General features: G+C 49.4%; 7 protein-coding genes across 7 annotated transcripts; 3 read left to right on the forward strand and 4 right to left on the reverse strand.

Moving 5' to 3' along the window:
* Nucleotides 1-43: 43 nt before the first annotated feature.
* Nucleotides 44-1,328, reverse strand: hxkB (putative hexokinase; the record flags this gene model as incomplete). Its single annotated transcript, XM_056709038.1, has 2 exons — nucleotides 44-892; nucleotides 939-1,328. The coding sequence occupies 2 exons, from the start codon at nucleotides 1,326-1,328 to the stop codon at nucleotides 44-46; spliced, it is 1,239 nt and encodes a 412-aa protein (XP_056573340.1).
* Nucleotides 1,329-1,391: 63 nt separating this feature from the next.
* On the reverse strand, nucleotides 1,392-1,715 carry N7489_003284 (uncharacterized protein; the record flags this gene model as incomplete). Its single annotated transcript, XM_056709039.1, has 1 exon — nucleotides 1,392-1,715. The coding sequence occupies one exon, from the start codon at nucleotides 1,713-1,715 to the stop codon at nucleotides 1,392-1,394; it is 324 nt and encodes a 107-aa protein (XP_056573341.1).
* Nucleotides 1,716-2,490: 775 nt separating this feature from the next.
* Nucleotides 2,491-6,645, forward strand: N7489_003285 (GAS2 domain protein; the record flags this gene model as incomplete). The annotated part of the gene is given in 3 exon segments (XM_056709040.1): nucleotides 2,491-3,381; nucleotides 3,401-5,134; nucleotides 5,191-6,645. 3 exon segments carry the CDS (start codon nucleotides 2,491-2,493, stop codon nucleotides 6,643-6,645), a joined length of 4,080 nt encoding a protein of 1,359 aa, XP_056573342.1.
* A 713-nt stretch (nucleotides 6,646-7,358) lies between these two features.
* Nucleotides 7,359-7,985, reverse strand: N7489_003286 (uncharacterized protein; the record flags this gene model as incomplete). The annotated part of the gene is made up of 1 exon (XM_056709041.1): nucleotides 7,359-7,985. One exon carries the CDS (start codon nucleotides 7,983-7,985, stop codon nucleotides 7,359-7,361), a length of 627 nt encoding a protein of 208 aa, XP_056573343.1.
* Nucleotides 7,986-8,525: 540 nt separating this feature from the next.
* Nucleotides 8,526-8,975, forward strand: N7489_003287 (uncharacterized protein; the record flags this gene model as incomplete). The annotated part of the gene is made up of 2 exons (XM_056709042.1): nucleotides 8,526-8,531; nucleotides 8,649-8,975. The coding sequence occupies 2 exons, from the start codon at nucleotides 8,526-8,528 to the stop codon at nucleotides 8,973-8,975; spliced, it is 333 nt and encodes a 110-aa protein (XP_056573344.1).
* Nucleotides 8,976-10,270: 1,295 nt separating this feature from the next.
* N7489_003288 (uncharacterized protein) lies at nucleotides 10,271-10,976 on the reverse strand (the record flags this gene model as incomplete). The annotated part of the gene is made up of 5 exons (XM_056709043.1): nucleotides 10,271-10,282; nucleotides 10,357-10,521; nucleotides 10,633-10,664; nucleotides 10,723-10,865; nucleotides 10,924-10,976. The coding sequence occupies 5 exons, from the start codon at nucleotides 10,974-10,976 to the stop codon at nucleotides 10,271-10,273; spliced, it is 405 nt and encodes a 134-aa protein (XP_056573345.1).
* A 754-nt stretch (nucleotides 10,977-11,730) lies between these two features.
* Nucleotides 11,731-12,285, forward strand: N7489_003289 (uncharacterized protein; the record flags this gene model as incomplete). The annotated part of the gene is made up of 3 exons (XM_056709044.1): nucleotides 11,731-11,840; nucleotides 11,893-12,009; nucleotides 12,159-12,285. Coding segments are annotated over 3 exons (354 nt in total), but the record flags the coding sequence as incomplete, so codon positions are not given.
* Nucleotides 12,286-12,399: the final 114 nt, after the last annotated feature.

Here is a 12,399-nt window from a genome sequence, read left to right on the forward strand (position 1 = left end):
ACTCTTTTCTCACAATTTCCGAACGGCTTGATGGCATTCGATTTTACGTATATTCCTCCGCAGTGCACTCTCCTAATTCACTCGGGTGAAGAGCCACACTCGCAACCAAAGCTGCTCCTACTCCAGACCCATCCTCGGCCGGGTTTAGAGAAATCAAATCCAATCTGTCTCCCTCCCAGTAAAAAATATCACGAAGACCCTGCACTGCCCGCCCCTTCAACATACTATATTTATTGAACACCATGCCATCAACCCCAACGTGGCACTGATGGATCCCTTTTTTCTTGCAGATGGCCGCAATTCCACACGCGTAGAGACGCGCTGCACGCGTCGAGATCAGGCCGATAAGATAACGACACGCTTTCAGCTCGTCCAGCGCGACGTCCAGATTGAGGCTCTCCTTGAACACGTGTTTCACGCCGGTGAGGCTTTCTGACATGTCCATCTCAACAGCGGATAGGAAAGATGTCTCCAATGAGTTCACGGTCCGAAGACGGGAGACGTCTTGGCCCTTGAAGAGCATACCTTCCTCATGCATTCTCAGCATTACCAGGCGCAGCGTCTCTCCTATGTACAAGCCGGATATCATCTTCTCATATATCTGCCTGCCTGGGTGGGCGGACTCGTCGTCAAGCTGGCGGTCGAATGGAGTCAACGGCAGTACCTTACGCTCGCTATCAAACGCGCCGTACTCGGTGTTGATGATCACAGTTGCATCTTCAGGCAGTCCTGAGCCACGTAGCTTGGGGATCAACCGGCAGTCTTCCATGTACGCTGCGTTGCAGCCAGTACTGAGAATGCTACCAATCTTTACGTGCGGATCCCGATAATGTGATGCGACAAGGGTCCCCGCTGTATCATTGATAAGGGCTACTATTCTCACTGGGACGTTCTAGTTTGATCAGCTTCCATTCCCTTGGCAGTGAACGTGAACTTACCTTCTTTGCAAGTTCTTCCTCCAGCTGAGGTACTACGTCGTGTCCTACCACTCCGGAAACATTGAAGTTTTTGGTCCAGTGTTGCAGAATGCCACTGCGGACAGACTTTTGGTCCACTGGGAACGAGAATGTGAACGCCATTGGTAGTGGGTTTTCAGTACTGAGGCCACTGTGATTTTCACTGAGGAACGATTTGATTTGGTCCGCGATGAATCCCCACAGGGCCTCTTTTGTGGTCGTCTTGACTTCCTGCGGAAGCTTGTATTTCCGCTGACGTTGCTCCGAGTCTCTCTTCCCCGCGTTAAGACAAACATCACATACGCGGATGTTGGTTCCTCCCAGGTCAACCGTGAGAACCCGTCCCTGCTCCTGGCCTGTCGGGTATTTCATAATCCATGTGACGTTCATAGGCTTCAGTTCAAGCCAAGATCCCAGTCAACATCTACTCGATACTCAAATCATGGGACAATGGATACTGACAACAGACCCGCCCTCAATGGTAAGACCTTTTTCCAGCTCCTTAGCAAAGTGATCTGAGATCATCTTCAACTTGGGCGCATCGACCCAGAACCAATCTTCATATTTCTTGAGCTCCTTAGTGAGCTCTTCGGGAAGACCTTCCAGAAGTTCTGGGCGGTAGCGGAACCCTTGCATGATGATCGGCTTGGTAGAAGATGCTTCTGCAGATCTGTAACTCTGCAACTCTGGAGAGTCTCGGGGATATTCCCTGGCCCTATTTGGGCTAGGAGGTGCGCCATCATGTTCCGACAACGCCATCGTTACCGCATAGTGATAGCAGAAATCGACCAAATAGGTAATTTGTTTTGGTATTGCTGGGTCAATATCTGCTACAGAGTATATAAGGAATAATTGGACAAATATTCGAATATTCTCCCTTGCGTCTTAAGTTGAAGCCATTTTCAAATAGCCTTGTTTCCCGTTCCGGAAACACTTTGATATCTTTTTTCGATTCAACATAGAGATCCTTTTTATTTATTTATTTTTTTTTCAAGCCCTCGATATGCTCGAATTGACCAAGTTATAACATAAAAAGTCATAAAATTGTAGTATTCTCCCCCATACTACGGCGGATCACCCGGCGGTTCATATCGGCAACTCCACTCAAGACCTTAGGGCCTTTTTCCCCCTGATCAGATCTCCACTTCCAGAAATAAATTCAACTTCAGAAAATCTTCCGAACTATTGTTTTGATATCATTGTGATCGGAAAGCAGGTCTTTCTGTTCTTGTCGCTCATTTGTGCCCACTATCCACTCTCTCCGCACTCCCTCACTTCTCGCTTCTTCCCACTTTACTTCGATCTCTCCTCAACTTCCAATCATTTTCCCCATTTCTTTATTTTTCTCTTCGATTTCCAGTTTCCAGCTTATTGCTTGCCAAGTTCTGCACTTTCTTAAGACGCGCGTCTCAGCATGCGGGCTCGACAGTCCTCTTTCCCGCCCTCGTTCCGACGCCCGTCACTTACGTGCCATCCTCGAGCCATTCGAGGCTCCCTGTGACTTTACACGACTTAGGCTGAGCATCTATTCGGCATGGCGGCCAGTCAAATAAGCCCGAGTCGCCCTTCTATCCGCCTCTCCCCCGTCCAATCCCACTCCCGAAACAACTCGCGTTCAACCTCAGTAGCCAGAATCCCTGGCTCCGTCTACCAGCAACTCGACCCTCTCCTCAGCAACCTCTCTCCCGAATCAACTCTCCAAGCTCTCACTTCAACAGACGCAGTCCCCTCGAACGAACAAGCCGCTCATGATATCCTCTCACGAAGTATCTCCCAGGTGTCGCCGTCGGAACGCGCTCTAGGGATACGCGCCGCGGTAGCTGCCCAAAACTTGAACTTGTGGCACAAAGAGGTTCAATCATGGGAGTGGCCAAACCAGCACGACGCGAAGGTGGGGATGGGCTTCATTCCTCCACATGACTCGCACTCTGGCGGAAATCCCACCACCTTGCGCCTCTTGGCTCCCCCTAGCAACACCCAGGAAAGCTACTACGGGAGCTTGTTAGCAAGTGTGGTCGAGCGATACGAGAAGAGAGCCGACGAAATCCGGGACGGAATGGACGATCTTAACGTGGAAGAATTGAAAGAACACGTTTTGAATGCCCACATTCCATCTAGGTCTCGGCCCTCGTCCGCCACAAGCTGCGCGTCCGTGCCTCCGCCGCTTAGCTATGTACAGCTGAGTGACTTTACAGCTGTTATTACCGCGACAATTCTGCGAGCTCTCCCACACCTATCGCGACTGAACGCTCTACTTGCCACTTGGGAAGTTCGTATTTTCGTCTTACGCCAAATTCCTGGTCTGCTACGGGAGCTAAGCTTGACCCGCTCCGCCCTTGACTCCTCCCTCCACGCCTTACGAACCCCGCATTCCTCTGCCTTCGGCCCGAGCGAATTCTCCGACGCATCCCTAGCTGCCGATCATGTAAAACTGGAGTCCGCAGTTGTCGCTGTGGGGGAGGCGGATGGACCGAGTCCTTGATGCATTGGAGGGTCGCCCGGATTCGTTGCCCGAACAATGGATTGATGACTTAGAAGCCATCGAATCTGACTTTGCTGCATGGGTGGTGGAGGCCGATAAATACAAGGTTCACAGCGCGTGGTTGCGTTCACAAGCCGAGGTTCAAATGGCCGAGATGCGCGCAGCTGAGTCGCGACGCGCAGAGTCATTGGAGGAAATACGACAGGACCCAACATCCGATACAGTTGGATCAGAACGTTCAGATGATCTCTGCTCCCCTCAGGAGCATGCCGTCGAACACGAGCCTGAACTTCAGTGTGACCTTGAACTCTCGCCCGGTGACGCAAAGCCGACTAGACCACAATCTGTTGAAGACTCGACGGCGCCTCTTCAAGAGACGCCACTTCCTGCAGACCGTGTGAATGGGGATACTTCGCCGAACTCACAGGTCTCGATATCCTCTTTATCTAAGTCTCCAATTGCAGATAAGCAAGAAGAACTCACACCCGTGGTTGTGGCAGAGGATCTAGACACACCAACACAGTCCGACTTTCCACCCGATCCTGCGATCAGTCGACGGCCCTTTTCAGTTCCGGTACATACACCTTGCGCAATTGATCGCACCTCGGAAAACAAAGAAAATATTCCCCCGCTCGGCTTCCAGCAGCTTGACGGAAGTGTGTCACCTCCCGGCCAAGCTTCGACAAGAGCAAGTCCATTATCCGAGCACGGTGCTCCGGCTGAAGATCCTTGCGTTCAACACTCCACTGCACCTGAGACGGAAGTCAAACGTGCTGAGGTTGTCGTTTCTGTTGGCCTACCTGCCGGGGAAAGGTTAAGAGCCTCCGTTAGTCACGAAGACTCGCCTGATGACACTGCCGCTGATGAAAAAGGAAGAAATTCCGACGAGGAAGGAAAGCAAACTGCTCCACACTCCCAGCCAACCGAAGTCAATCATGAGTCTAGAACTATTAGTTCTCCTGTTGGCCAAGATCCTACATCGCTGAACGGGCCGAGTGGACAGACTCAGTGTGATACTCCGGTGGCAGCAACTATCTCTCCGGTGCTCACGCCAAACAGGTCAGAGATCCAAGTGCCGAAATCTAGACCCTCTGGCTGGGTTTCCCAAATACCCATGGCTGTGGCATCACCTAAGTCGGGTTCAAATCCTACGGCCATGAAGTCTTACCACCCGTCGAATGATGGGATAGCAGATTCCTGTCAACGGACTGTTCGCAAGCCGTTACAGAGCCCTATTAAACTTTCCAAATTCCGCCCAGGCAAGCCTGATGTCGACAAAGATGGTAAAGTGGTGCACAAAATTACGCATCGTCGTCGGACATCTACTGGTTCTGTAGGTTCCTTGCTTTCAGACCATTCCTCCCTCATATCCAGTCCTGAGGCACCTGAGCCGCGCACTGCTTCCTCTAATGTGACACCTCTTCGGCCATCGTCTCGCTCAGAATCTACACATGCTCCTTCCCATGGGGACTATACCTTGAGAGAGGATCGTCTCCGTCGTCTGGAGAACCAAAAGCCCGACCCGCGAGTCTCCTTCCAGCAGAGTCGCACGGTCAGCCTGCCTCTCGAGCGTTTTATCAATGAACGCTTGGAGTTGGGCCTTGGAAGCGAATCGGCGCCAGGTGTGGCTAGTGTGAGACCGTCTAGGACTAGGACACACTCTGTTACATCCGGCGACTTCCCCAAACCCCCAAAGGTATGTGAAAATATTGTCCGCACTCTTATACGCTCGTCGCTAATTGACTCTCTTAGACACGAAGCAAAATCACATCCCAGGATACTTCCGCTGCATCCGTTGCACCAGTTCAACGTCTCCCTGCTCACCGTCATCAACTGTCACGAGGGAAGTCCTCAACTGACTTGAATTCTCAACATGAGATGGCAAGAATTGCGGAACGGAACAAAAAGACATTCGGGATGAATTCCGCCCGAAGAGCCATGGAACACCTACTTCAACCCAAGTCCCTCCGATGGCGGCAGCGACTGACTGCCCATCCAAGTCTGGAAAGTCTAGGTGTGAAGAGACAAGAGCTGTCCTATGTAGAAGAGCATGGGTCTGAACCTACCGATTTTGGATTCCGCACTTCCTCGCCAACTAAACAGAGCAAGCAACCGCGCGACCAGCTCGACGAAAAGGTTAACACCATTCTCAACTCGTTGCCTGGTAATATCCATATGGTCGACTCCAACCACGAAGCGGACACATCCTCATCCTCGTCATCGTTAGACAGACGAATGCGGTACCGATCCGAATCCCCCACTGGTCCAGCTCGGAGTAATCTTCCCGCACATTCTCTGACGTTGATGCCAGCTGCCCGGAGACGGCATTCGCATGCCTACAAGACAGAGGACAGCTGTGTCAAACTGTATCACCTCCATCACGGGGGTCAGTCCGCACCGACAAAACTGTTCGTCCGCACTGTCGGAGAAGAGGGGCAGCGAGTGATGGTTCGTGTCGGCGGTGGATGGGCTGACCTTGGCGAATACCTTCGCGAATACGTCATTCATCACGGTCGCCGTAAGGTTTCTGAGACGCCCCGCGTTGAGGTGCAGGGGATAAAAACACGTTCATCGCCGTCTTACGCTTCTCCGGGTACTATGTTGTCCCCCGCTACCCCATATCTTGCCTCCGGCCGGGCTACCCCCTCCCGACCACCATCCGTGCTCAGTGCTCGGCCACCTTCATCACTTACTGTTCACAAGAAACGACGAGGCTCAACCGCATCCGACGCAATGGGCACTAGGGCAGTGACAACGGGCCATATTTCCTCCTTCACCTCACCCCCACCAACGGCCGCCCCTCTCCCTTCCTCGGCCGGCAGACGTCTTTCGGTGTCTTCCGGCTATTCAATCGGGGACGCCCACTCCCCCGGCAACACCGCTACTGCCTCAATTGCCAACGACTCCCGTTCCACGCCGCTGGGCTTAGCTGGACCCAAACCGCGTGCTCGGTACGAATCCATGAGCCCAGAGGGCGAAGCCTGGGTTGCAGATGTTCTCCAAAAGACCCGCCGCTCCAGCTCCCTGAACCCACCCCAGTTCACACTGAGCATGCCGCCGGGCCACGATCCTGGTGACCGATTTGAGAATGGCGACGGCAGCGTGGCTGGACACTCCTTGCCCAAAGTCCGCAGTATTGGCGACATCGGTTCCATCGGCACCAGCAGGCGGGTCGTGCTGAAAGGTCTTGGGTCTCGCAGGCCGTGAACTTCGACAAAAGTGATCTTTCGCATATAAATTTTGTTCTTTTCTACTTCCGTATTTTAGCCGTTTTTATTTCCCCGGTTTGTCATGGATGGGTCTGCACTTATTTTTCTTCGCGTCATCCCGGGCTCTGCCTGGGCTCTTGCACATATGGACATTTGGAGTACACATTTTGACTCCGTCCTTTCATATCTCGGGTTTTTTTTATCTTTTCTTCTACTTGCATCAGCGTGGCGAATCTGTTCTCACTTGGTTTTTGTGTTTGATTCGGGATTTGGTGTGGTGTTAGAGCTCAACAATACCCTACAGTTATCTGGTTGATAGAGTGACCTTTGCTTTGCATTTACAGATAGTTGATACATATTGCATTATTCTTTCTATAATATCTTTCGAAGTAATTTAAAGATTTCCGAGGTTGATGTGTGCTGTTATATCGAATCCCACGACCAGACGGTAAGGTTGAAATGGATGTTAGGGCCTAATATATATACTGCTGCAGTGTTGAATAGTGATTGATCACGATGAAATGGCGATTGGTCAAGATCAAGCTCTGCAAGATCAATAGCAACCTCACCATAGCCTTTAGCATAGAAGACCTCACCGGTGGCTGAATGAATTGCCATCCTCTGAGGTGTGTATTTATAAAACACACTACTGCATGGTATTATATATATAGAGCGTCCAGAATCCAGCATCTACTTGGTAGGATCTGGACCCTAGTCTCGCTTGTGAGAAGCATCAGTGGCAATGACAGCGGAGCTGACATAGAGAGGGTTTGATGTCGTAGGAAATTCATTGATGTCGACAGCAATGCCGGCGTCGTTGACAACCATAAAGGTGGCGGAGCACCAGAGGTTTTCTATAGAAGCAGATGCTGCAACAGCTGGTTTGTCAGCTGCTTCTGCTTTGTTAGCAGATTCTTTATCCTTCTTCTTCGGATTCAGGAAGCAGTCTTTGGGCTTGTGAAATGTCTCTCGTTCCTGAAAAGGACAGTATTGCTTTTTGCCTTGCTTCTTGTTGTCGTCACCGTCCTTCTTGTCATCCTTGGATTTATCCTTCTTTTTCTTCTTCTTGTTGTTGCTGTCGGCGGAAGCATCGTTCGAAGCAACGTTGGAAGAAGCTTGCTGCTGCGAGAACTGACGATCGTTCAAAAGTCGTCGTCCTTCAGAAGCAATGAAGGCACCGATGAAGTACTGAAGGTTCTTGTCGTAAGACCATTCATCATGAATAGTGACAGAGTTTAGCCAATTCTGGCAAGCAGTGTTATTGCCCACTGCGTAGAGGAACGTGTACAGAGCGAAAAGAGGAGGGATACGCTGCTTAACAGGGAAAGCTCTTTGCATATCGTTGTACAGAAGACGCTATTTGTTGACAAATTCCTCTGATTTTATCCCAGGTTTATACTTCCATGACAACCACTTGTTGTATTTCGTACTAACATTGAAAAAAGTCTTCGATTCAGGATATCGAAACGGAATGAATGTGTCGGGATTCCGAAGGTAGGATTATGGCAGAAAAGCAGGGTAAACGAGACAAAAAGAAGAGAAGAGACAAAGATGGAAGTGAGAGACAGGCGAAGAGAAGAAAAGGAAATCATCGGGGCCACGAAGCGAGAGAGTATGACAAACAGTATCCTTACCCATCGGATTGTTAGACAGGCTCTGTTCCGATACACCGTACGCACGAGAATCCCGGTCTAAGTGGGGATTTCGAAAATGATAGAGTGCTGTTCTTTGCCCGAATCACCCAATCTGCAACACGCATGAGAACGGGTTGAGCTCTGTGCAAGGAGAGTTGGTAAATGGTTTCATACTCCACGTGGAGAGACATTATTTGGAACTTGGCACGAGTTCATATCGTCCAGTTCTTGTCCCCTATACAAGATGGTGGTTAGTTTATCATAGGCTCAAAGTTCGAGACTGGACTTACAGCTACAACGCAGTAGCTTGATTAGGCCTCTTAAGCAGCCTCTCAGGGATATATACGGATCCTGACCCCCTCCACAGAGGATAGCCGGTGCCAGCAAGGCACCCAGCCACGACGCTCATAAGGGCCCAAAAGCCCGGCGCGGCCACCAACGTGGCAGCATTCCCCGTCTCGATGACTGCGGGAGTCCAGTAGATCCGGCATTCCGCACAGAGGCAATTCGCGCAGAGGAACATATTTTGGATCCCGACTCCATTCGGAGGAGTCAAGCACTTGCAATTCGTGGATGGCCCGCCAGAAGGCCTTGCGTGGGAATGTCGAACCAGCTGCTTGGGCGTATAACCTTTCAGGATCGATACCGATACCAGCGAACAGTTGCACAGGGGAGATGCTTCGCAAGCGGATAGGTCGATCACCGAAAGAAAATCTCTTCCGCAGTTTGAGGTGCCACAGTTGTGGCAAACACGCTACCCGAAGAGCGTATGATGAAAATGTGAGGCATAGAGTGGCTGAGGGTGGAAGCCACTTAATGTTGTTATGCAAATGTCATGGAGTATATATACTTGGTGTAGCCGATCGTTTGACTCAGCTCAGGGTCCTGGCATGCCAAGTATATATCCGAGAGAAGTATGCCATTTGCTCGAGCAAGCAAACGAGCCACTTCGTGTCTCGCGGGTACAAGATCCATTGCTCAATATATATTGCGCAATCGAATTCGTTAGACACTGGGTGTGTAGATAGGAAGTTCGAACTGCTCTAGTTCGGCCATCTTCGGCACATCGTGAGTATGCCGGGTCGTATTGAGGCTGCGATGCCATCCTTCTGCCTTGAGGAAGGAAACAGATATAAAAGAAGAAGACATAAAGAAAGGACATAAAGAAAGGACAGGACATAAAGAAAGGACATAAAGAAAGGACATAAAGAAAGGACATAAAGAAAGGACATAAAGAAAGGACATAAAGAAAGGACATAAAGAAAGGACATAAAGAAAGGACATAAAGAAAGGACATAAAGGAAAAGACGCAAAAGTGAGAGGATGAAGAGAGGAAGGAAAGAAAGCAGAGGAGGAGAAGGGTCATTAAATATACCCGACGCGGGAGCAAATTGAAGGCTGACTTGTATCACATTCCATTCTACCTACCTAGATAGGTAGTAGGCATCGTAGAAGAGAATATGGCAAACCGTTCAGGTGAGTAGTCTCAAAGAATCATGTACTGCATATCAAAGTGACCCTTTCTACATGGCAATATACTGTTATAATTTCATCAGAACACGGACAGACCTAATGAAACATGACTTTCCATCCCGCTGTAGAATAGTTATCCACCATACAACCTTGAAGTCCTATATTCAAAGTACATTCCGGGAGCCCAGGCATCGCCATGTAATATTCATCTCCTCATTAGGGTCCTCAGTGTTCTCATCCAAGGTCTGGTCATTCATGGATTCCATACTTAATTAGCTCGTGAGAGGATCTAGAGTTCTACCATGAAAAGGTAGAGGCTCTGTAAAAATGAAAAGTCTCATGGATCACGCCGAGAAGACAAGAAAACATCTACAAGCAAGAGTCTAATGTGTGGGAGCAACCTAGTGTGACCTCTCAACATCACCCACGGCTACATACATCGTCACAACCATAGTTTAAACAAGCCCTTTTCCCCATGACCATGCACGGCTGGTTACATTGATCACCAATTTGGGTCTAGTTCTCTCCCTATATAAGATGATGGTCAGTTCATGGTTACCGGAATTCGTAGTAGAAGGGTCAAAATCGGAGACTGGACTTACAGTTGCCCGTGCTGTAGCCTCACCATCGTCCGCAGCTTGGAGGGTATTTGCCAGAGCACTCAGTGCTAGAGCCTGAGCAACGACTGCACGAGCCCTCTGTTCGGCGGGAGCGAGAAGAGCCAAATAAAACAGCCTTGCCGAGTGGTAATAGTCTCCATTGGAGTGCTTTACTGGGAATCGTGAGTGATTGGAGAGAATTGCAAAGCCCAGCCGGTTGTTGTCTCAACTTTTCTAAGAAACATGGTGTCTTTATAAGTCGAAGAACGCATGTCGCACGTTCAGGTCTTTCATATATCGGGCAACCTGCCCTATAATAGTGTAATTATTAGTATGTTAAATCATGAGTATAGTTAATATCATACATACTGAGAATGCGGCAAAGCCGGTGCTCTTGGCCATTCTCAAAAAGTGCCACTCCCTCCCTTAGCACGTTGACATGCTCCGGGGCCCATGGCTTCTTCACTTCACCAACGACTTTTGTAGCAGCACCGTTGTGAGAACGACAAGATCTGGGACCCTAGAGTATCCATATCGTGCTGCTTTGTTAGATGCCTTGAGATCGCCCACTCGTAGCAGGTGCCCTTGAGCTTGAAGGCATGTAGTGACGGGGCGACCAGCATGCCTCCGCTTCGATAACTGTTGAGGCCGTAATTGGGGTAATGTTGTGCTTCACTAAGGCTGCTGGGACCATATATATATATTGGTTCAATATAGCACACTGTATGATGTATGCCGTGAACTTATATTGTTTGAGGACATCGGGAGATATAGTTGGGAATATTTGAAGAGGATAGTTGATATTCGAGAGGACATGGAAAGAGTGCGAAGTGACCGAGGACTTGCGAAGAAGTGAAGATGAAGAAGGAAAGAAAGGAGAAGAGTGGGAAGTCATTAAATATGATAAGGAAGCGAGTATATAAGGACCTGGGTCGTATGTTTGCGCTATCTGGAAGCCTTATATTTCTCAACATATATCATTCCCCAAGACAGATTTTCATTGTCTTCTATAGTCCCTGTCCATTTGTAGGTGAAGTGAGGAAGTTAATACACAATTCATTAAGTGAATTTATTTTCATAAGCTTTTAATATACCTTATAGAAGACAAGAAGGCAAAGAAAGTCCTCACAACTGACTGCCGATGACCTGATAAAAAAATGAGCTATGACTGAAAGACGAAACAAAGGACATCACCTTCATTCAGATCTTCTACGTGTATTAGCTGATTGTATAAATACGTACCAATCCCATCTACGAATCCTTCGCTCTTTCACACTCTGCGCCCTACCACTCCCCCACTTCCGACCTTTCGACAGGAGGTGCTCATCAAGAGCAATCTATAAATCACCGAGATACCCGTTTTCCTAAGAGCACAGCTCAGGAAATGCCGCTGAGCGAGTCAACCCATACCGGGATAGACTGGGACTAGCTGACCATACACAGGGCAGCGGACTCTCAGCAGAAGCCCTAGTTGCCCAATCCAATCTGTATGCCCATCTGATCCTCAACTTGGAGAAGTGCTAACATGTACAATCAGAGATCGAGGACAAAGAGAGTCAAATTTCAGTTCTGTATCAACCTCCACCTTGACTGCCACTCCACCCGTGCCCAGTGTGCCACATTGGGCTATGCTGGCCCAACAAGTCGAATGAAGTAGTGGGTGGACCTCGATTATATCGCCGAAATGGTCTGGTCGGTGCTATAAGTTTCCCTTTTCCTTCTTGTCACCCGCACCTCTCCCAACTATCTTTTCACTTCCTCGCTTTACGTTTTTTCTTTCGGGAGATATCAATCCCTGCTCCTAGTGAGCCAGCCCCAACCAAGTCAGCGCAGACTGCGCAACCGTCAACTGAGGAACTTCTGAGTGTGCCTGCTGTTACTGAGGTCACTACAGCTGCTCGGTCACAAGTGCATGGTAATGTGATGACTTGAGCTCAGGTAGTCAAGGAAGCTTCGTTTGCAACATGAGGATCTCGGTGATTATGCTTTTAGCACCTATTTGAATGATCTTCCCGATACTAGGATCGTTACTGGATGTAGTTATAC

The sequence above is a fragment of the Penicillium chrysogenum genome (assembly GCF_028827035.1).
Source record: "Penicillium chrysogenum strain IBT 35668 chromosome Unknown utg000001l_segment0_segment0, whole genome shotgun sequence".
NCBI classification, from domain to species: domain Eukaryota; kingdom Fungi; phylum Ascomycota; class Eurotiomycetes; order Eurotiales; family Aspergillaceae; genus Penicillium; species Penicillium chrysogenum.